General features: G+C 42.6%; 1 protein-coding gene across 1 annotated transcript in view; it reads right to left on the reverse strand.

Moving 5' to 3' along the window:
• Positions 1-21,670, reverse strand: part of LOC126457597 (cytoplasmic dynein 2 heavy chain 1) — an 808,157-nt gene that overhangs the window by 540,430 nt on the left and 246,057 nt on the right. Inside the window, exons 17-18 of the mRNA XM_050094037.1 lie at positions 20,490-20,639; positions 16,938-17,143 (exon numbers count right to left, since the gene is read on the reverse strand). Of these exons, the coding sequence (XP_049949994.1) occupies positions 16,938-17,143; positions 20,490-20,639 (356 nt within the window). The remainder of the gene's footprint in view (positions 1-16,937; positions 17,144-20,489; positions 20,640-21,670) is intronic.

The following is a 21,670-nucleotide window of genomic DNA, read 5'->3' on the forward strand; positions in this document are numbered from 1 at the left end:
GTATTATGTTGCAGACAGTCACAATTAAAAGACACTTATACACAAGCTTTCAACCATAGCCTTCATCAGAAAAAAATGAGAAACACACACAATTCATTTACACAAGCAAGCACACTTCACAGACACATAACCACCACATAACTGGTTGGCAGTCATGTGTGTGTGAAGTGTGCTTGGTTGTGAGAATGAATGGTGTATGTTTCTCTTTCTTTTTTCTGATGAAGGCTGTGGCCAAAAGCTTATGTGTAAGAGTCTTTTAATTGTGCCTGTCTACAACTTAATGTGTCTTCTTTATGGTAAGTACCAGTCTACCTTTTCCTACATTGTTGATATTACAACTCGGAGCCTCCATTGTTTTCTTTTGACATATGATAAAGAGATACTGATGGCAGCAAAGGCCTATAAAAGGTTGAAATATCTGGAGAAAATACCTTTTGAGTATACATAAGTATCAGCAACTATTGCAAACCATTGCATAACATTTGGGAACCCTTAAAACTGTCTTTAATAACCTAAAAATTCACCACTACATTTTATCATCCATGATTATGACAACCAAATCCCAAAAGACTGGGGTGTTTTTCAAGGTAACACTTTTAACAGATTTATTCTTCCAGATCCCACATAATTCCATTGGAATAAGGATTTCATTTTTTACTACAGTCATAGAGATACCCATTTGAAAGCGTCATGCCCCTCCCATTTTCCATGGATATCACATAAAAATGAAGGGGTCAGAAGCAACGGGGTGCAATGACGTTTTCTAGAAAAATGAGATAAGTGCCTCTACAGCATGGTCAGGTGTGTAAAATTGTTGTGCCATGGGGTACAAGTGAAATCCCACTCAGTGTTGCTCTATAGTGAACAAAAAGAGAACTACTTTCTCCCATCTTTCAGGCAGTGTACAAATCCCATGTCGAAAAAAATGTTCATCTTTTGAAGCGATCCACAAATCGATTCAATTTGTGACTTCTTCATGAGATCGGAAGTGTTGGTCAGCCAGGCCGTGCACCATTGATCTAAACAGGTGATAGTCAGAGGGAGTAATGTCTGGAGAATACGGTGGGTGGGGTACGCCTTCTCATTTTAACGTTTCCAAGTATGTTTTGACCTCTTCTGCAACGTGGGGTTGAGCATTGTCGTGCTGCATGCTCTCACTGTATTGCGGCCCTTTGTCTTTTAATGCTCTGCTCAAATGCATTATTTGCATTCAATAATGAGCACCTGTGATTGTTTCACTTGGTTTTAACACCTCATAGTACATGACGCCGAGCTGGTCCCACCAAATGCAGAGCATGATCTAGAAGCCATGAATATTCAGTTTGGCCGTCGACGTGGAAGCATGGCCGAGATATTCCTATGATCTTTTGCATTTAGGCATATTGTAATGAACCCATTTTTTGTCCCCAGTCACAATGCAATGCAGAAATCCCTTCAATTTTTGCCTCTGAAGCAACTCTTCACAAACACACAAATGCCGCTCAACATCTCTTGGTTTCAGCTCACAGTGGACCGAAGTTGCTTCTTCCTGAATCACGCCCACAGCCTTGAGACATTTTGAAACGGCTTGCTGTGTCACTCCCACTAATCATGCCAATTCTTAGTGAGTTTGACGTGAGTCTTCACTCAGAAACATCTCCAATTGTGCATTTTCAAAAACATTTTCCCTTCCACCACTATGCCGGACTACTAAGTTAAAATCACCGTTCTTGAAGCGTTGAAACCACTCACGATCCATCCTTTCACTAATAGCATCCTTACCATATGTACTAGAGAGCATTCGATGAGACTCAACCGTGAAACAAAACAGTAACACCTCCAGCAAATGATGAGAATTATGCTCGTACACTGACATTTTCAATCAAGAACAAATTAATGATCCAGACACAAACTGACTAATGTTTGAATGAGGTTATGTTGACCTAGGTCCAAGCTAACTGCCTGACATCTGCAATCTGTTTCTTTCGACCGCTACTTACTGTTGCTGCCACCTGTCAGTAAATGGCAGAAACAAAGTTGTACACCTTCAAGTGTTCTCTCCCATTTTGTTTCACTGTTGTAAGCCACAAAATGCATGATGTTCATGTAGCATTACATACGTGTTTTGTTGTAGCTCTAAACGGCAATTTTATAATAATTCAGTTGTTAACAATCAATAGTAAAGCATTATATGGTCAACACAAATCAAATTCTTCTTAATTCACAATATTCTGGAAGCAAAGGGATACAAGTGCATACAGACTTTTATCAATTGTGATATAAAACTAATAATCTATCTTAACCTGTTATTCCAGCATGCAAACAAAAATGGTAGAAAGTATTTTTATGTCTAATATACACATAATAATTTAAATTCCATTTTGCAATCTCAAGATAATTGTGAAATCTTGTGGACTTTAACTTCAGTTTTCTCAAAACTAGAAAAGTGTACTTATATTACTTTGCTTCTGATCCCTCAAACGTAATATGGAGTTGGAGAAGTTGTCCAGGACTTACTAATGAACAGAATACTAAGTGCACCATGATGGTTATGGAATTTGAAAATATTTTGAATTATTACTCTGATGAGAGTACAGTACATTCTCCTCCGGGGTTGGCTGAAAAACTGATGGAGCAGAGAAACTCTTATAGGTTAACAACTGTCTACAATTTTAGATACCTTCCATGGAAGAAACTGAAAACCAAGAGAAAGGTACTCAAATTACCCATAATATATCAATAAACCTATGACATCCTTCCTACTCACCTTAATCAACTTTACACTTACCAACAACTACTTCACATTTGAGGGGCAGACATACAAACAGATCAGGGGCACGGCCATGGGAACCAGGATGGCTCCTTCCTATGCCAACCTTCCCATGAGTCACTTGGTGTGGGCTTTCCTGGGATCTGTAAGTCTTCAGCCCCTGGTTTGGTTTAGATACACTGATTACATATTTACCTTCTGGATTCACAGTGAGGCTGACCTGCTAAAATTCCTGGAATCTCAGAATGTTGTTGTTGTTAATGTGGTCTTCAGTCCTGAGACTGGTTTGATGCAGCTCTCCATGCTACTCTATCCTGTGCAAGCTTCTTCATCTTCCAGTACCTACTGCAGCCTACATCCTTCTGAATCTGCTTAGTGTATTCATCTCTTTGTCTCCATCTACGATTTTTACCCTCGACACTGCCCTCCAATACTAAATTGGTGATCCCTCGATGTCTCAGAACATGTCCTAGCAACCGATCCCTTCTTCTAGTCAAGTTGTGCCACAGGCTCCTATTCTCCCCAATTCTATTCAATACCTCCTCATTAGTTATGTGATCTACCCATCTAATCTTCAGCATTCTTCTGTAGCACCACATTTCGAAGGCTTCTATTCTCTTCTTGTCTAAACTATTTATCGTCCATGTTTCACTTCCATATAAGGCTACACTCCATATAAATACTTTCAGAAACGACTTCCTGACACTTAAATCAATACTCGATGTTAACAAATTTCTCTTCTTCAGAAACGCTTTCCTTGCCATTGCCAGTCTACATTTTATATCCTCTCTAATTCAACCATCATCAGTTATTTTACTCCCCAAATAGCAAAACTCCTGTACTACTTTAAGTGTATCATTTCCTAATGTAATTCCCTCAGCATCACCCGATTTAATTCGACTACATTCCATTATCATCGTTTTGCTTTTGTTGATGTTCATCTTATATCCTCCTTTCAAGACACTGTCCATTCCATTCAAATGCTCTTCCAAGTCCTTTGCTGTCTCTGACAGAATTACAATGTCATCGGCAAACCTCAAAGTTTTCATTTCTTCTCCATGGATTTTAATACCTACTCTGAATTTTTCTTTTGTTACCTTTACTGCTTGCTCAATATACAGATTGAATAGCATCAGGGAGAGGCTACAACCCTGCCTCAATCTCTTCCCAACCACTGATTCCCTTTCATGTCCCTCGACTCTTATAACTGCCATCTGGTCATCATCATCATCATGATCATCATCATTTAAGGCTGATTATGCCTTTCAGCATCCCGTCTGGAGCATAGCCCCCTTATAAAATTCTTCCATGATCCTCTATTCAGTGCCAACATTGGTGCCTCTTCTGATGTTAAACCTATTACTTCAAAATCATTCTTAACCGAACCCAGGTACCTTCTCCTTGGTCTGCCCCGACTCCTCCTACCCTCTACTGTTGAACCCATGAGTCTCTTGGGTAACCTTGCTTCTCCCATGCGTGTAACATGACCCCACCATCTAAGCCTGTTCGCCCTGACTGCTACATCTATAGAGTTCATTCCCAGAGTTTCTTTGATTTCCTCATTGTGGACACCCTCCTTCCATTGTTCCCATCTACTAGTACCTGCAATCATCCTAGCTATTTTCATATCCGTAACCTCAACCTTGTTGATAAGGTAGCCTGAATCCACCCAGCTTTCTCTCCCATACAACAAAGTTGGTCGAAAGATTGAACGGTGCACAGATAACTTAGTCTTGGTACTGACTTCCTTCTTGCAGAAGATAGTAGAGTGTAGCTGAGCGCTCACTACATTACCTTTGCTACACCTCGCTTCCAGTTCTTTCACTATGTTGCCATCCTGTGAGAATATGCATCCTAAGTACTTGAAACCGTCCACCTGTTCTAACTTTGTTCCTCCTATTTGGCACTCAATCCGTATATACACTCCTGGAAATGGAAAAAAGAACACATTGACACCGGTGTGTCAGACCCACCATACTTGCTCCGGACACTGCGAGAGGGCTGTACAAGCAATGATCACACGCACGGCACAGCGGACACACCAGGAACCGCGGTGTTGGCCGTCAAATGGCGCTAGCTGCGCAGCATTTGTGCACCGCCGCCGTCAGTGTCAGCCAGTTTGCCGTGGCATACGGAGCTCCATCGCAGTCTTTAACACTGGTAGCATGCCGCGACAGCGTGGACGTGAACCTTATGTGCAGTTGACGGACTTTGAGCGAGGGCATATAGTGGGCATGCGGGAGGCCGGGTGGACGTACCGCCGAATTGCTCAACACGTGGGGCGTGAGGTCGCAGCGACGCACAGATGCACACCAAGACCGTAGGATCCTACGCAGTGCCGTAGGGGACCGCACCGCCACTTCCCAGCAAATTAGGGACACTGTTGCTCCTGGGGTATCGGCGAGGACCATTCGCAACCGTCTCCATAAAGCTGGGCTACGGTCCCGCACACCGTTAGGCCGTCTTCCACTCACGCCCCAACATCGTGCAGCCCGCCTCCAGTGGTGTCGCGACAGGCGTGAATGGAGGGACGAATGGAGACGTGTCGTCTTCAGCGATGAGAGTCGCTTCTGCCTTGGTGCCAATGATGGTCGTATGCGTGTTTGGCGCCGTGCAGGTGAGCGCCACAATCAGGACTGCATACGACCGAGGCACACAGGGCCAACACCCGGCATCATGGTGTGGGGAGCGATCTCCTACACTGGCCGTACACCACTGGTGATCGTCGAGGGGACACTGAATAGTGCACGGTACATCCAAACCGTCATCGTACCTATTGTTCTACCATTCCTAGACCGGCAAGGGAACTTGCTGTTCCAACAGGACAATGCACGTCCGCATGTATCCCGTGCCACCCAACGTGCTCTAGAAGGTGTAAGTCAACTACCCTGGCCAGCAAGATCTCCGGATCTGTCCCCCATTGAGCATGTTTGGGACTGGATGAAGCGTCGTCTCACGCGGTCTGCACGTCCAGCATGAACGCTGGTCCAACTGAGGCGCCAGGTGGAAATGGCATGGCAAGCCGTTCCACAGGACTACATCCAGCATCTCTACGATCGTCTCCATGGGAGAATAGCAGCCTGCATTGCTGCGAAAGAAGGATATACACTGTACTAGTGCCGACATTGTGCATGCTCTGTTGCCTGTGTCTATGTGCCTGTGGTTCTGTCAGTGTGATCATGTGATGTATCTGACCCCAGGAATGTGTCAATAAAGTTTCCCCTTCCTGGGACAATGAATTCACGGTGTTCTTATTTCAATTTCCAGGAGTGTATTTCTTTCCCACTGACATTACTTTAGTTTTGGAGATGCTAATCTTCATACCATAGTCCTTACATTTCTGATCTAGCTTTAAAATATTACTTTGCAAACTTTCTATAGAATCTGCCATCACAACTAAGTCATCCGCATATGCAAGACTGCTTATTTTGTGTTCACATATCTTAATCTCACCCAGCCAGTCTATTATTTTCAACATATGATCCATAAATAATATGAAAAACAGTGGAGACAGGTTGCAGCCTTGTCTTACCCGTGAAACTACTCTGAACCATGAACTCAATTTACCGTCAACTCTAACTGCTGCCTGACTATCCATGTAATGCCCTTTAATTGCTTGCAAAAGTTTGCCTCCTATTCCATAATCTCGTAGAACAGACAATAACTTCCTCCTAGGAACCTGGTCATATGCCTTTTCTAGATCTATAAAGCATAGATACAATTCCCTGTTCCACTCATAACACTTCTCCATTATTTGCCGTAAGCTAAAGATCTGGTCCTGACTACCTCTAAGAGGCCTAAACCCACACTGATTTTCATCCAATTGGTCCTCAACTAATACTCGCACTTTCCTTTCAACAATACCTGAGAAGATATTACCCACAATGCTGATTAAAGAGATACCTCTGTAGTTGTTACAATCTTTTCTGTTTCCATGTTTAAAGATTGGTGTGATTACTGCTTTTGTCCAGTATGATGGAACCTGTCCCGACTCTCAGGCCATTTAAGACCTGACATTCCACTGTATTTGATGAGTTCCGACTTAATTTCACCCATCCCAGCTGCTTTATTGCACTGCAATCTATTGACCATTTTCTCCACTTCCTCAAATGTGATGCTATTTACATCATCATTCCTATCCCATTCTACCTCGAAATCTGAAACATTACTGATCGTATTTTCACCTACATTGAGCAACTCTTCTAAATATTCCCTCCATCTGCCCAAGGCATCCACAGGATTCACCAGCAGTTTTCCTGACCTGTCCAAAATACTTGTCATTTCCTTCTTACCTCCCTTTCGAAGACTGCTAATTACACTCCAGAATGGTTTTTCCAGCAGCTTGACCCACAGTCTCCAACCTGTTTCCAAAGTCTTCCCAAGATTTCTTCTTGGATGCTGCAATTATCTGTTTGGCTTTGTTTCTTTCTTCAACATAACTTTCTCTGCCTACCTGAGTTCTAGTATGCAGCCATTTTTGATACGCCTTCTTTTTCCTTTTACAGGCTGCCTTGACTGTGTCATTACACCAAGCTGTTTGCTTCATCCTACTTTTACACACTACTGTTCCAAGATATTCTTTAGCCACTTCTAGTACTGTGTCCCTATACCTTGTCCATTCCTTTTCCAATGACTGTAATTGACTACATTCAACTAACTGGTACCTTTCTGAGATCGCTGTTATGTACTTGTGCCTGATTTCCTTATCCTAAAGTTTCTCCACTCTTATCCTCCTGCCATCTGGTTTCTGTACAAATTGTAAATAGCCTTTCGCTCCCTGTATTTTACCCCTGCCACCTTCAGAATTTGAAAGAGAGTATTCCAGTCAACATTGTCAAAAGATTTCTCTAACTCTACAAATGATAGAGACGTAGGTCTGCCTTTCCTTAATCTTTCTTCTAAGATAAGTCGTAGGGTCAGTACTGCCTCACGTGTTCCAACATTTCTACTGAATCCAAACTGATCTTCCCCGAGGTCAGCTTCAACCAGTTTTTCCATTCGTCTGTAAAGAATTTGCTTTAGTATTTTGCAGCTGTGACTTATTAAACTGATAGTTCGGCAATTTTCACATCTGTCAACACCTGCTTTCTTTGGGATTGGAATTACTATATTCTTCTTGAAGTCTGAGGGTATTTTGCCTGTCTGATACATCTTGCTCACCAGATGGTAGAGTTTTGTTAGGCCTGGCTCTCCCAAGGCTGTCAGTAGTTCTAATGGAATGTTGTCTACTCCTGGGGCCTTGGTTCGAATTAGGTCTTTCAGTGCTCTGTCAAACTCTTCCCATTTCATTTTCATCTACATCCTCTTCCATTTCCATAATACTGTCCTCAAGAACATTGCTCCTGTATAGACCCTCTATATACTCATTCCACCTTTCTGCTTTCCCTTCTTTGCTTAGAACTGGGTTTCCATCTGAGCTCTCGATATTCATGCAAGTGGTTCTCTTTTCTCCAAAGTTCTCTTTAATTTTCCTCTACGCAGTATCTATCTTACCCCTCATGAATTAAGCATCTACATCCTTACATTTGTCCTTTAGCCATCCCTGCTTAGCCATTTTGCACTTCCTGTCAATCTCATTTTTGAGACGTTTGTATTCCTATTTGTCTGCTTCACTTACTGCATTCTTGTATTTTCTCCTTTCATCAATTAAATTCACTATCTCTTCTGTTGCCCAAGGATTTCTACTAGCCCTCGTCTTTTTACCTACTTGATCCTCTGCTGCCTTCACTATTTCATCTCTCAAAGCTATCCATTCTTCTTCTACTGTATTTCTTTCCCCCAGTCCTGTCAATTGTTCCCTTATGCTCTCCCTGAAACACTGTACAACCTCTGGTTCTTTCTGTTTATCCAGGTCCCATCTCCTTAAATTCCCATCTTTTTGCAGTTTCTTCAGTTTTAATCTACAGTTCGTAACCAATAGATTGTGGTCAGGGTCCACATCTGCCCCTGGAAATGTCTTACAATTTAAAATCTGGTTCCTAAATCTCTGTCTTACCATTATATAATCTATCTGAAACCTTTTAGTATCTCCAGGGTTCTTCCATGTATACAACCTTCTTTCATGATTCTTGAACCAAGTGTTAGCTATGATTAAGTTACGCTCTGTGCAAAATTCTACCAGGTGGCTTCCTCTTGCATTTCTTAGCCCCAATCCATATTCACCTACTACATTTCCTTCTCTTCCTTTTCCTACTGTCAAATTCCAGTCACCCATGACTATTAAATTTTCATCTCCCTTCACTACCTGAATAATTTCTTTTATCTCATCATACATTTCTTCAATTTCTTCATCATCTGCAGAGCTAGTTGGCATATAAACTTGTACTACTGTAGTAGGCATGGGCTTCATGTCTATCTTGGCCACAATAATGAGTTCACTATGCTTTTTGTAGTAGCTTACCCGCATTCCTATTTTTTTATTCATTATTAAACCTACTCCTGCATTACCCCTATTTGATTTTGTATTTATAACCCTGTATTCACCTGACCAAAAGTCTTGTTCCTCCTCCCACCGAACTTCACTAATTCCCACTATATCTAACTTTAACCTATCCATTTCCCTTTCTAAATTTTCTAACCTACCTGGCTGATTAATGGATCTGACATTCCACACTCTGATACGTAGAATGCCAGTTTTCTTTCTCTTGATAACAATGTCCTCTTGAGTAGTCCCCGCCCGAGATCCGAACGGGGGACTATTTTAGCTCCAGAATATTTTACCCAAGAGGACACCATCATCATTTAATCATACAGTAAAACTGCATGCCCTCGGGAAAAATTACGGCTGTAGTTTCCCCTTGCTTTCAGCTGTTCGTAGTACCACAACAGTAAGGCCGTTTTGGTTAGTGTTACAAGGCCAGATCTGTAAATTATCCAGACTGCTGCCCCTGTAACTACTGAAAAGGCTGCTGCCCCTCTTCAGGAACCACACGTTTGTCTGGCCTCTCAACAGATACCCCTCTGTTGTGGTTGCACCTACATTACAGCTATCTGTATCGTTGAGGCACGCAAACCTCCCCACCAACGGCAAGGTCCATGGTTCACGGGAGGGGGGAGGGGGGGGGGGAGGGGGGGGGGGGGAAATCTCGTAACAACCTCTCCCAATTAAATGTCACATAGTACTATTCCGAATCCCATTCCACTGTTATTGATGTTGCTCTCAACCTCACCAAAGACCAGCTACATACTTCCGTCTACATTAAAACTACCAAAAAACAACAGTACTTACATTTTGACATTTGCCAAATGTTCCCTCCCACTGAGACTTGGCATCTGAGGCAAATGTATTTGTTCGGTTGCAGACTTTTTACAGCAATACACCACAATTCTCACCTCAGCCTTCACTACATGTAATTACCCCACCAGCCAACTTAAAAAGCAGAATTCCCAGGCCGTCAAAAAACTTCGGAGGACACCATTGGTGACTCAATATTACCCTGGTCCGGAATGTGTTAATCAGCTACTTCAACAGCGCCATGACTTCCTAAAATCATGCTCTGAAATAAGAGCCATTCTGTCTGAAATTTTGCCCATCACACTTAGAATGGCTTTCCATTGCCCTTTCAACCTCTGCAATATTCTTGACAGACCACATACTTTTTCTGCACCCATCTCCCTACCCAAGGGCTCCTACCCCTGTGATTGTCCCCACAACAAGACTTGCCCTATGCACTCTCCTACCAGACCTGTAACTGGAAAAACATATACTATCAAAGGGAGAGCAACCTGCAAAATGACACGTCATATACCAGCTGTTATGTAAACACTGTTCGGCATTCTACATCGGCATGATTACCACCAAATTATCAATTAGGATCAATGGGCATAGGCAGAGGGTGTATACTGGCAACTCGCAATATCCTGTTGCAGAGCATGCTCTACAACATGACAATTGTGACCACAGTGCCCGTTTCACCACATCCACCATCTTGATTCTTCCCCCAGACACCAGTTTCTCAGTACTCTGCAGGTGGGAAATAGCATTACAACATGTCTATGGTGCTCGCCACCCACCTGGCCTCAATTTACATTAGCATCTTCCAGATCTGCATTTCTTCACTGTAACTACTCTTTGCTTCACTCTGTTTTAGTTTTCTACATCTTTATTTTCCACTGTCCTCCTCCCACCTCAGTTACATACAATACACTTAGCGTTTCACTCTTATTAACTCACGCATTATGTTTAAGCAGTAATGTCTGTCTCCATATTGCCATGTCTTCCACCTTTAGGCTACCAGGTTTTCAAATCTTGTCCGATGCAGGCCCCAACAATCAGTCTTTCCTTCTCATCCCGTACGGTAAGTCTCCCCTGACCCGTAGTTCTGGTGAGTTTCCCAAAATCTAAACATTTTCCTAAAACTCTCCAGTCCTTTTCCTTCATGCCTCTGTGTGTGTGTGTGTGTGTGTGTGTGTGTGTGTGTGTTTCTGCTGCCGCTTGTTGAGTAAATTTTTTATCCAACCAATTAAATAATTTTGTCAATATTTTATTGTTTTCATTGTTGTTACGCATCGATAGATATTTTGGGGCAAAAGGAGAAGTTAATGACGCCAAGGACCTGTCCACAAAATAGCATTTTTTTCTGCTTCTGAAAAAAAAGAAGAGACCTTTCTGTTATGTGGAACTTGATATTGGTGGAGTAAAGGGATTGAATCATATGTAGGCTGCAAAAAGGTAGCTTGTGGAGAAGATAAGGAAGGAATAGAAGCACTTGCACTATAAATATTATGGGTAACAGGACCTAACACTCCAGTGCTTTCCTGCAGAAGAATGTTAGTTAGTTTCATCTCCCAAGGAACATTTGCTCAATCATAATGTTGTGGAATGGGTCTTTTACATTCGAATGACAATCAAGGACTCCAAAATGCATACCTTAAGAGCTATGAACATTTCGTCATCTTCAGTACTGTGAAACAAATCTCTTCTACTTCAAGCTCTTCATTCTCCATATTTTGAGAGGAAGTAGTGTGGGGAAAAAAAAGAAAATAAATGCCTGCTAACCTGGTGCTCAAAAGAGCTGCGAGCACTTTTTCAGTGGAAAAGTTGTGTTTAAGAGTAGCGATGATCAACAAGTGGTCATTGTTCTTAAGGTAGGCACTTTAAAACTCTTTTTATTGGATTTTTTTTCTTATTTTGATCCGTAATACCACCAATCAAAATATGGAAAGCAAAGAGTCTTCAGTAGAAGAGATTTGTTTCAAAGTATCAAAGATGATAAACTGCTCATAGCTCTTGTGATATGCATTTTAAAGCCCACATTTACTAGACTTTTTTGCTTCAAATGACCAGTCCTGTCATACACTCCGGACACTGCAAGAGGGCTGTACAAGCAATGATCACACGCACGGCACAGCGGACACACCAGGACCGCGGTGTTGGCCGTCGAATGGCGCTAGCTGCGCAGCATTCGTGCACCGCCGCCGTCAGTGTCAGCCAGTTTGCCGTGGCATACGGAGCTCCATCGCAGTCTTTAACACTGGTAGCATGCCGCGACAGTGTGGACGTGAACCGTATGTGCAGTTGACGGACTTTGAGTGAGGGCGTATAGTGGGCATGTGGGAGGCCGGGTGGACGTACCGCCGAATTGCTCAACACGTGGGGCGTGAGGTCTCCACAGTACATCGATGTTGTCGCCAGTGGTCGGCGGAAGGTGCACGTGCCCGTCGACCTGGGACCGGACCGCAGCGACGCACGGATGCACGCCAAGACCGTAGGATCCTACGCAGTGCCATAGGGGACCGCACCGCCACTTCCCAGCAAATTAGGGACACTGTTGCTCCTGGGGTATCGGCAAGGACCATTCGCAACCGTCTCCATGAAGCTGGGCTACGGTCCCGCACACCGTTAGGCCATCGTCCGCTCACGCCCCAACATCGTGCAGCCCGCCTCCAGTGGTGTCGCGACAGGCGTGAATGGAGGGACGAATGGAGACGTGTCGTCTTCAGCGATGAGAGTCGCTTCTGCCTTGGTGCCAATGATGGTCGTATGCGAGTTTGGCGCCGTGCAGGTGAGCGCCACAATCAGGACTGCATATGACCGAGGCACACAGGGCCAACACCCGGCATCGTGGTGTGGGGAGCGATCTCCTACACTGGCCATACACCACTGGTGATCGTCAAGGGGACACTGAATTGTGCACGGTACATCCAAACCGTCATCGAACCCATCGTTCTACCATTCCTAGACCGGCAAGGGAACTTGCTGTTCCAACAGGACAATGCACGTCCGCATGTATCCCGTGCCACCCAACGTGCTCTAGAAGGTGTAAGTCAACTACCCTGGCCAGCAAGATCTCCGGATCTGTCCCCCATTGAGCATGTTTGGGACTGGATGAAGCGTCGTCTCATGCGGTCTGCACGTCCAGCATGAACGCTGGTCCAACTGAGGCGCCAGGTGGAAATGGCATGGCAAGCCGTTCCACAGGACTACATCCAGCATCTCTACGATCGTCTCCATGGGAGAATAGCAGCCTGCATTGCTGCGAAAGAAGGATATACACTGTACTAGTGCCGACATTGTGCATGCTCTGTTGCCTGTGTCTATGTGCCTGTGGTTCTGTCAGTGTGATCATGTGATGTATCTGACCCCAGGAATGTGTCAATAAAGTTTCCCCTTCCTGGGACAATGAATTCACGGTGTTCTTATTTCAATTTCCAGGAGTGTATGTCAGAGTATTGATCATTCCTCCTGGGAATGTATATTTTCCATGAGGAACCTAACTAGTATATGATCTGGAGCAGAAGACGTGTCTCTATTAAGTGAGTTTCTTTGCTTCACCAAGGATTCTAAGTTAGTTGTGCTGGCAGTAGTTCTTGATCTCAATTCTGGAATATTTACTTTGTCTTCTTCACTGAAGGAATTACAGAAAAACCTTGGTCGTAATTCTGCTTTAGTAATGTTATTATCAGTAACATTAGCATTGCTATCACATAGTGATTGTACTGACTGTGTCTTGATGCTGGTGTACTTTACATGTGACCAGAATCCCTTTTGAATTTTCTGCCAGATTTCAAGACAGAATTTCATTGTGGAAACTATTAAAAGCATCTTGTACTGAAGTCAGTGCTAAATTTTGAGCTTCTGTTAAGCGGAGAACACATCTGACTCCTTATCGATCATCCATGAAGCTCAGAAATGTAACTTCTCTTGAACAGGAAGTAGCTGGTTCAGTCCACTCTATTTAATCGGCAATATAAGAATACATAAGACCTAAGTAAATTTAAATTACAAAGAAGGAATGGCCACAAAATACGCCAATTGGCAGGTACTGCCAATTACATACTGATTATTACTGACTGTACAAGAAACAACTAGACCTAGTTGCACTGCAATAAATCCGGTGAGACGATGCTGGGAGCACTGATGTTGAAACCTGTACAATTCTGTATGGATCCTGTGAACAAGGTCATCTGTTAGGCACTGGTTTCTGCATCAGTAAGACGTTGGCCACTAATGTTTCAGAATTCGTTTCAGTCAACCCAAGAATATCTGTTCTAACACTGGATGTAAAGCATATTAAGGTGACTTTTGTGAACTGTCATGCTCCCACAGAGGAGAGCAAATGTGAAGTGAAAGATGAGTTCTATGCGCAGCTAGAGGCAGTGATGGATGCTATACCAAATGGACACCTGAGGATCCTCCTTGGTGATTTGAATGCCAAGGTTAGGAAAGAACAAATATTCCAAGACACAACAGGTAGGCACAGTCTACACAACCTAAGCAATGACAATGGAGCTAGGTTCATCAGCTTCACTACATCATTAGGGTTGTTCATCTCCAGCACAAACTTCCAGCAGAAAAACATACATAAAGGAACCTGGGTATCAGCAGATGGGAGAACTGTAAATCAAATAGACCATGTTGCCATTGATCTCAGAGCCAAGAGATGGGTGTTAGACATTAAGAAAGCGCGGGGTGCCGAAGGTGGGAGTGATCATCTCCTGGTCAGAGGCCGTTTGAACATACAGTGTAAAGGAAGAATGGGGCCTAAGTTAAAAAGAGAGGAAAGGTACCATGTGGAGAAACTGAAAGATGAAGCAACGAAAACCAGATACCAGTTGCAACTTAGTAACCGCTTTGAAGCACTCAGTGAAATGGACATGAATCAGGACCTTGAACTAATGTGGGGAAACATCCAGAGCTCAGTTAAGGATACAGCAAAGGAAACACTCATGGGAAATCCAGTGGGCAAGAAGATCTGGTTTGGAAAGGAATGTGCAGATGCCCTGGAAAGGAGAAAGGAAGTCATGAACAAATGCTGAAGGGGACAAATCTGTCATAGGCCAAAGCACAATTTGAGGAGGTGCGAAAGACTACACAATCAATTCTAAGAAGAGCAAAGAGGAAATATATAAGGAATATCGTCACTGAAGCAGAAACAGACTTCAGAGGACAACAGACTAGGGAAATGTTTCTGAGGGTGAAGTACCTCTGCAAAGGTCACGAGGCCAAGCAGAAATTTGTCAAAGATTCCAGTGATAAGATCCTGATGAACGATAGGGACATAGCTGAGAGATGGAAAGAGTACTTTCGACAGCTGCTAAATTGTGATGAACCCGAACTGCAGTTTGATTTCCAGTACCCAATTACAGCCGATGCAGACCATCCCCCACCTACCCTGGATGAGATAAAAACCAGAATCAGACACCTTAAACAGAATAAGAGTCCAGGTGAAGATGGAATACAGGCTGAAATGATCCTGGCAGGAGGAGAGAAACTTGCATAAAAAATACACCGACTGATACAGGCAATATGGACCAAAGAAGAACTACCAAGAGAATGGAAAACAGCTCTGATTTGTCCAATACATAAGAAGGGCGACAAACTGAAATGTGATAACTGTCGAGGAATCGCCCTGCTTAACGTCTGCTGTAAGATCCTGTCCTATTGCCTCATACATAGAATTCAGCCAGTGGCAGAATCGGTGATTGGGGAGTCCCAGGGAGGTTTCTGGCCAGGACGGTCAACAGTAGATCACATCTTCAGTCTCTGACAGCTCACTGAGAAACTGCGTGAATATGGTAAAGATTTGCATATTTTATTCGTTGATTTTAAGAAGGCCTATGATTGCATACATCGCAAGAGCCTGCTCAACTGCTTAAGGAAGTTTGGCATAGCAGAGAAACTCATCAATCTGATAAAGATCTGTCTGAATGAAACATGTGCAAAGGTAAATATGGGAAATCGAGTAACTGAGGAGTTTGAAATTGTGACAAGACTCAGGCAAGGAGATGGGTTGTCCCCTATCCTGTTCAACTTTGCCCTCGAGAAGATCATACGTGAGACCTTCCAAGAGAATGAAGGGATTGAAATCGAAGGAAAGAGACTGGCATACTTAGCCTATGCAGACGAGATCTGTTTACTCTCTAGGTCAGAAGAGGAGTTGGAGCAAATGGCCAAAGCACTAAAGGAGGCTGCCAGCAAATTTGGGCTAAACATAAACAAAGCCAAGACAGAGTACCTCGTTATGACGTGTGGCCATTGTCAGACTGCTGATCATCTACAATCACTGCAGGTTGGGGACCATTCCTACAAGAGAGTGCAAGAATTCAAATACCTAGGGGCACTTTTCACTGAGAACTAGTCATGTGAATCAGAGATCAATGCCAGAATACAAGCAGGAAACCGATCTTACCACAGCCTAGCACAACTGCTTCGGTCCAAATCTCTCTCCAGACAGTTCAAGATTCGACTGTACAAAACCCTGATCCAGCCTGTTGTTCTATATGGCTGTGAGACATGGAGTATGCAGAAACAGGACTTCCATAAGCTCCTTGTTTTTGAGAGAAAAGTTCTTCGGAAGATCTTTGGTCCAGTTCTGGATGCAGTTACAGGGGAGTGGAGGATCATATACAACCAAGAGCTTGAGGAACTATACCAGCAGCCCAACACAGCAGGAACTGTCAAAGCCAAACGAATGCAGTGGGTTGGCCATGTGGCCCGGATGGAGGATCACAGATGGCCTCGAAAGCTCCTGGATTTCACACCTACAGGAAAGAGACTGCCAGGGAGACCCAATAAGCATTGGAGGGATGGACTCCATGAAGATTTAAACCAAATGTAAATAGATATGGACGAAAGGCGGATAGCAGCAATGGACAGAATACAGTGGAGGAGGAAACTTGTAGTTGTGTGCGGTCCACTGGGCCTGATCACGTAGTGGTAGTAATAGTAGTACAAGAAATTACTTACACCAGTTTTTCATAGATTTCCATTAGTTGTTTCCATTCAGCTCTCTTTGCTCGTATTGTGTCCAGACCTCGGAGGAGGATATCTGTGCCACCATCCTGCAAATCAGTTTCACGGGGTCGTGCTTGTTCCCAACGTAACCTAAACTTCTCCATTTCTTCCAAAATCTCTGAGGTGCGTGTCTCCAAACTTTGTTTTACATTTTCCACCTGTCAAAAAAGACAATGATAAAAAATCACAAATGTATGATAAATTCCAGTTATGCATCAAAGTAAAGATTTTTCCCATTGAAGCACTGTTGAGTTCTGATTTTGCTTTTCAAGATATTCAACTAATCCACTGTAAATATCAAAAGAAATATATCTACTGAACTATGGAAAGGTCTGGCAGCTGAAGCCACACTGTGTGGCTTCAGCTGCCAGGGACTACAGTCATGAATGTGTGAGTTGCGTTTGTTTGTGTTTGTGTTTGTGTGTGTGTGTGTGTGTGTGTGTGTGTGTGTGTGTGTGTGTGTGTGTGTGTCATCTCCGCTATATGGAGTAGCAACTTTCCTTTTCATAATATTGTTATATTCCATCCTGGATTTTCCATTGTTTGATATCTACTGAACTGATGCTCAGTGCCTATGCCATCTATGACAGAAGAACATCTATACTCCAGTAACACTAAAATTTCAAACACAGAAAAATAGAAGTTCTACCATTAACAACTCTTAAGATACTGCTGGCTGTGTTTCGCTCAAAACATGAGGAACTAGTAAAGAAGACGGCAGAGTTGTTAAATATTTAACACAACTTCATGAATGCCTGCCAAATTTAAAGTACTGTGTTGATAAGTCAACCACCTAATAGCTACATTTTCATCTATAAAACCACCATGTGTTACAGATTCTGGATAAGGCAATACATTTCAAATATGTACAGAATTTTAATAAGTAAATAATTATGTGAATGACACTTCTAATATTATTATAATATAAAAAACTAGCTTGTATATTCAGATAAATTAATTAATAAAACGTTCAGTTCAAATTTGGCACTTCCTTTTATAAAGCTTCTAAACAAACAAGATGCTGCTGCTTGGCAAGTGTTGTTCCTGTTGTACACTTCCTACAATCAATTCAATTTCAGATCTGCTTGCTGATCTTTCTGCCCCTGTGCATGGTTGTAAAGCGTTTGTTTTGTGCTACATTTCATGTGTGAATGATGGCAAATTTTTCTCCTTCTTTCAAGTCTTCTCTGTCAATTTATGGAACGTAGCTTCCTTTTTGTGATATATTTGTATACTTGTCTTAACAGTATTGGTAACTTATACTCCACTGAGGTAACAAGACGGGCGGTTCTGCTGCATAGTTGCTCATTCTCCCATCTGTTTAGATGATGAGCATACTGAGCGTAGTTTACCCTCTCCTCTTCAAAGTTTAATTGCATGCTCTTTCTGCATGCATTTGTAATTACATTGATTGTTTTCATCATACAATGGGTGACAGTATATATTTCCTTATTCTATACATTGTTATAACATTGCTTTTAGATTGGATGTATTATTTCCTTCATTTTGTGACTTAGTCTTAATATGTTCTCCAAAGATGCATCCACACTTTTTTACTACTTCCAATGGTTTGTCAGTGACAGTTTAACCAGTTTTCATAACAATATGTTTGGGAAGGGTTTCATCATCATTTCCAACATTCTTTACTTAAGTTTTCAATGTTTTCCACTAGAAAATTCAGGCTTAAAATTTCCTTTCTAATATTACCCTTTCTGTAGTCTGCCTGTCACTTAATATAATAACTTTTTCCCTAATTTCCATTACAGCTTTCACTGTAGAGTTTCAGTAACAACACCTTGTTCTCATCCTTGATGTGTTGCTTTTGGTTTAAAATCTTTCACATCACTTGATGCTTTTTGCTTTTGATCTTCATCTTAATTTCAGTTTGACACTAGTCAAATTATGATCAATTTCTTCTTTTTTCCACACAATTTAACCAATAACACTTTTTATGGAATGCTCCAACAGATTGTTTACATTCCAGTCACAGAAAGACAGAAAGGCAGGCTAATACCTACCATTAAAAGCATTTAATAAAAAGATCACAAAAGTTTAGCTGTTTTGTTCCTCCTTCTGGGAGGCAAAAGGAAATGGAAGCGGAAGGAGGGGAGGCGGCAGGTTGTTAAACAGTCATACCATCCGGCCACATAGGAGCATTCCCCTCATAACTCAGTACCACCCAGGACTGGAGCAACTGAATTACATTCTCCGCCAGGGTTTTGACTATCTTTCATCATGCTCTGAAACAATAAATGTCCTGCCCACTATCCTTCCCACAACTCCCACAGTGGTATTCTGCTGTCCACCAAACCTACATAACATACTTGTCCATCCCTACACAACATCTGCACCCAACCTCTTACCTCATGGCTCATATCCCTGTAATAGATCTAGATGCAAGACCTGCCCCATACATCCTCCCACCACCATTTACTCCAGTCCAATCACAAACATCACCTACCCTATCAAAGGCAGGGCTACCTGTGATACCAGTCATGTAAACTACAAGCTAAGCTGCAACTACGGTGCTGCATTCTACTTGGTCATGACAACCAATAAGCTGTCTGTCCGCATGAATGGCCACTGACAAACTGTGGCCAAGAAACAAGTTGGGGCACCCTGTTGCAGAGCACACTGCCCATCACGACATCCTTCATTTCAATGACTGCTTCACAGCCTGTGCCATAAGGATCCTGCACACCAACGCCAGCTTTTCTTAATTGAGCAGGTGGGAATTTTCCCTGCAGTATACCCTATGTTCCCCTAACCCTCCTGGCCTCAACCTTTGTTAGTCGTGGTCCTCATCCAGTCCCTTCCCTGTTCCCATTCCAGCACTACAAAGCCCTCACTCCACCATCGCACTCAGTCTCTATACTTCTCTTCTTTCCAATACCCCCCCCCCCCCCCCCTCCACGCCCACCTCTCCCCTGCCCACCATGTAACCTTCCAACTGTACATAGCTGCTCTACCCTCTCTCCACCTCGGCCCTGCGCATTCCCCTGTAGCACTACTTCACTGTCCCCACCCCTATCATACTATCCCTCCCCGCCCCGCCCCTGCCTCTTCCTTAACCCCATCCAGTGGCCACTCCCATCATGCACTGGTGCTGGTGCTCGCAGTGTGGCTTCAGTTGCCAGAGACTACAGTCATGTATGTGTGAGTTGCATTTGTGTGTGTGTGTGTGTGTGTGTGTGTGTGTGTGTGTGTGTGTGTGTGTGTGTGTTTTGTCTATTTTTGATGAAGGACTTGGCGGCCAAAAGCTTATCTGTGATCATCTTTTGTTGTCCTATCTGCGACTCAGCATCTCTGCTATACGGTGAGTAGCAACTTTCCTTTTTATAATAAAATAATCATTATACTTTTTGTATTGCAGTTTGCACTACATGCATGTTCATTTCAGTTAGCTGCTTTACTTTATGTGTCTTTAATACCTCTCTGCCTTTAAATTTACTTATGAATTTCAGATTTTTATGTGTCACAAAAAATAATGATATATAAGAATACCTGCTTTTCTATGAGGAATTGATGATTATCTAAAATGAATTGAAAATTTGCCCATTCAGAAGCAGTTTGATTCATTTCTTCTATCCTTTCTTTCGTCCATACAGCAAGAACTTTATTCTTCTTTTTTGATTCTTCATACAATTCTATCATCTGGAAAATAAAGCAATTATGTTACTATGTTATCTTTACACACACACACACACACACACACACACACACACACACTTTCACTGCAAAATCCCTTATTAAAAGATGGAACAAAGTGTGGCCTTATTAAAAGATGCAATGTAATGTCTAAATGTTCAGAGCCTACAACAGAAGCGATGTGGGAGCACTGGGCCCCACCAGCCTGCAACCACACCAGTCACCCTACCAAGTGCCACCAGTGGCATGGGGTCAAGAGTTATGGGGTGGGCTAACTGTGTAGTTACTTTTGTGAGACCAGAAAAACCAGTGGGTACCTCTTAGTTTAATCATTTCAGACCCTTTGACTACAAATGTGTGCATTATCTTTTAATGTGTCTTAGCTGCATCAGAAATATTTCTCCCCAGTGGAAACCTAATATACACATTTGTGAATGTTAAATCTTTTCATCATGGGCTCCTAACTTCTGGGCATCACTATTAAAATATATCGAGTCAATGTACGAGCACAGCAGCTTGTGACCACCACAATACATGGATGTGGTTGGATTGTTACAGTCCACTGTATAATTTAATATTATTGTTGTTATTTTGCATGATAGTTAGCAAATGACCAGTTAACTTATTACAACAGTGAATATTTTAAAATTAGTTATTTTGGTTCATAAAAAGAAGGCAAATGCAAAAACTGTAATTTTGATAATGGGTATTTTTACATAAATCTTGCGTCAAAAATCATTAAAAAATCACCTAGAGCATTACAGCATGAAGAAAAAATTTCCTTCATACAGTAAAAATTCAGGTCTGAAAGAGCTAAAGGTTATTCTGTAGATGAATGGCTACAACATGTGTGATGACACAGTGTAATTTACTTCAGTGTTCCATCCCTTGTGTTGAATCAATTTTGTTTTACTTACCTAGCCATTGGACTAACAGTAGCAGAAGCCTAGGCAATGTAGGCAATCCAGGTGTCTCATGATTGGACAGAAGGCTGAGTCTGTGAAAATCAGTACGGGTGATGCAATGCAAAATCAGAA

The sequence above is a fragment of the Schistocerca serialis genome, chromosome 2 (assembly GCF_023864345.2).
Source record: "Schistocerca serialis cubense isolate TAMUIC-IGC-003099 chromosome 2, iqSchSeri2.2, whole genome shotgun sequence".
In the NCBI taxonomy this organism is placed as follows: Eukaryota; Metazoa; Arthropoda; class Insecta; order Orthoptera; family Acrididae; genus Schistocerca; species Schistocerca serialis.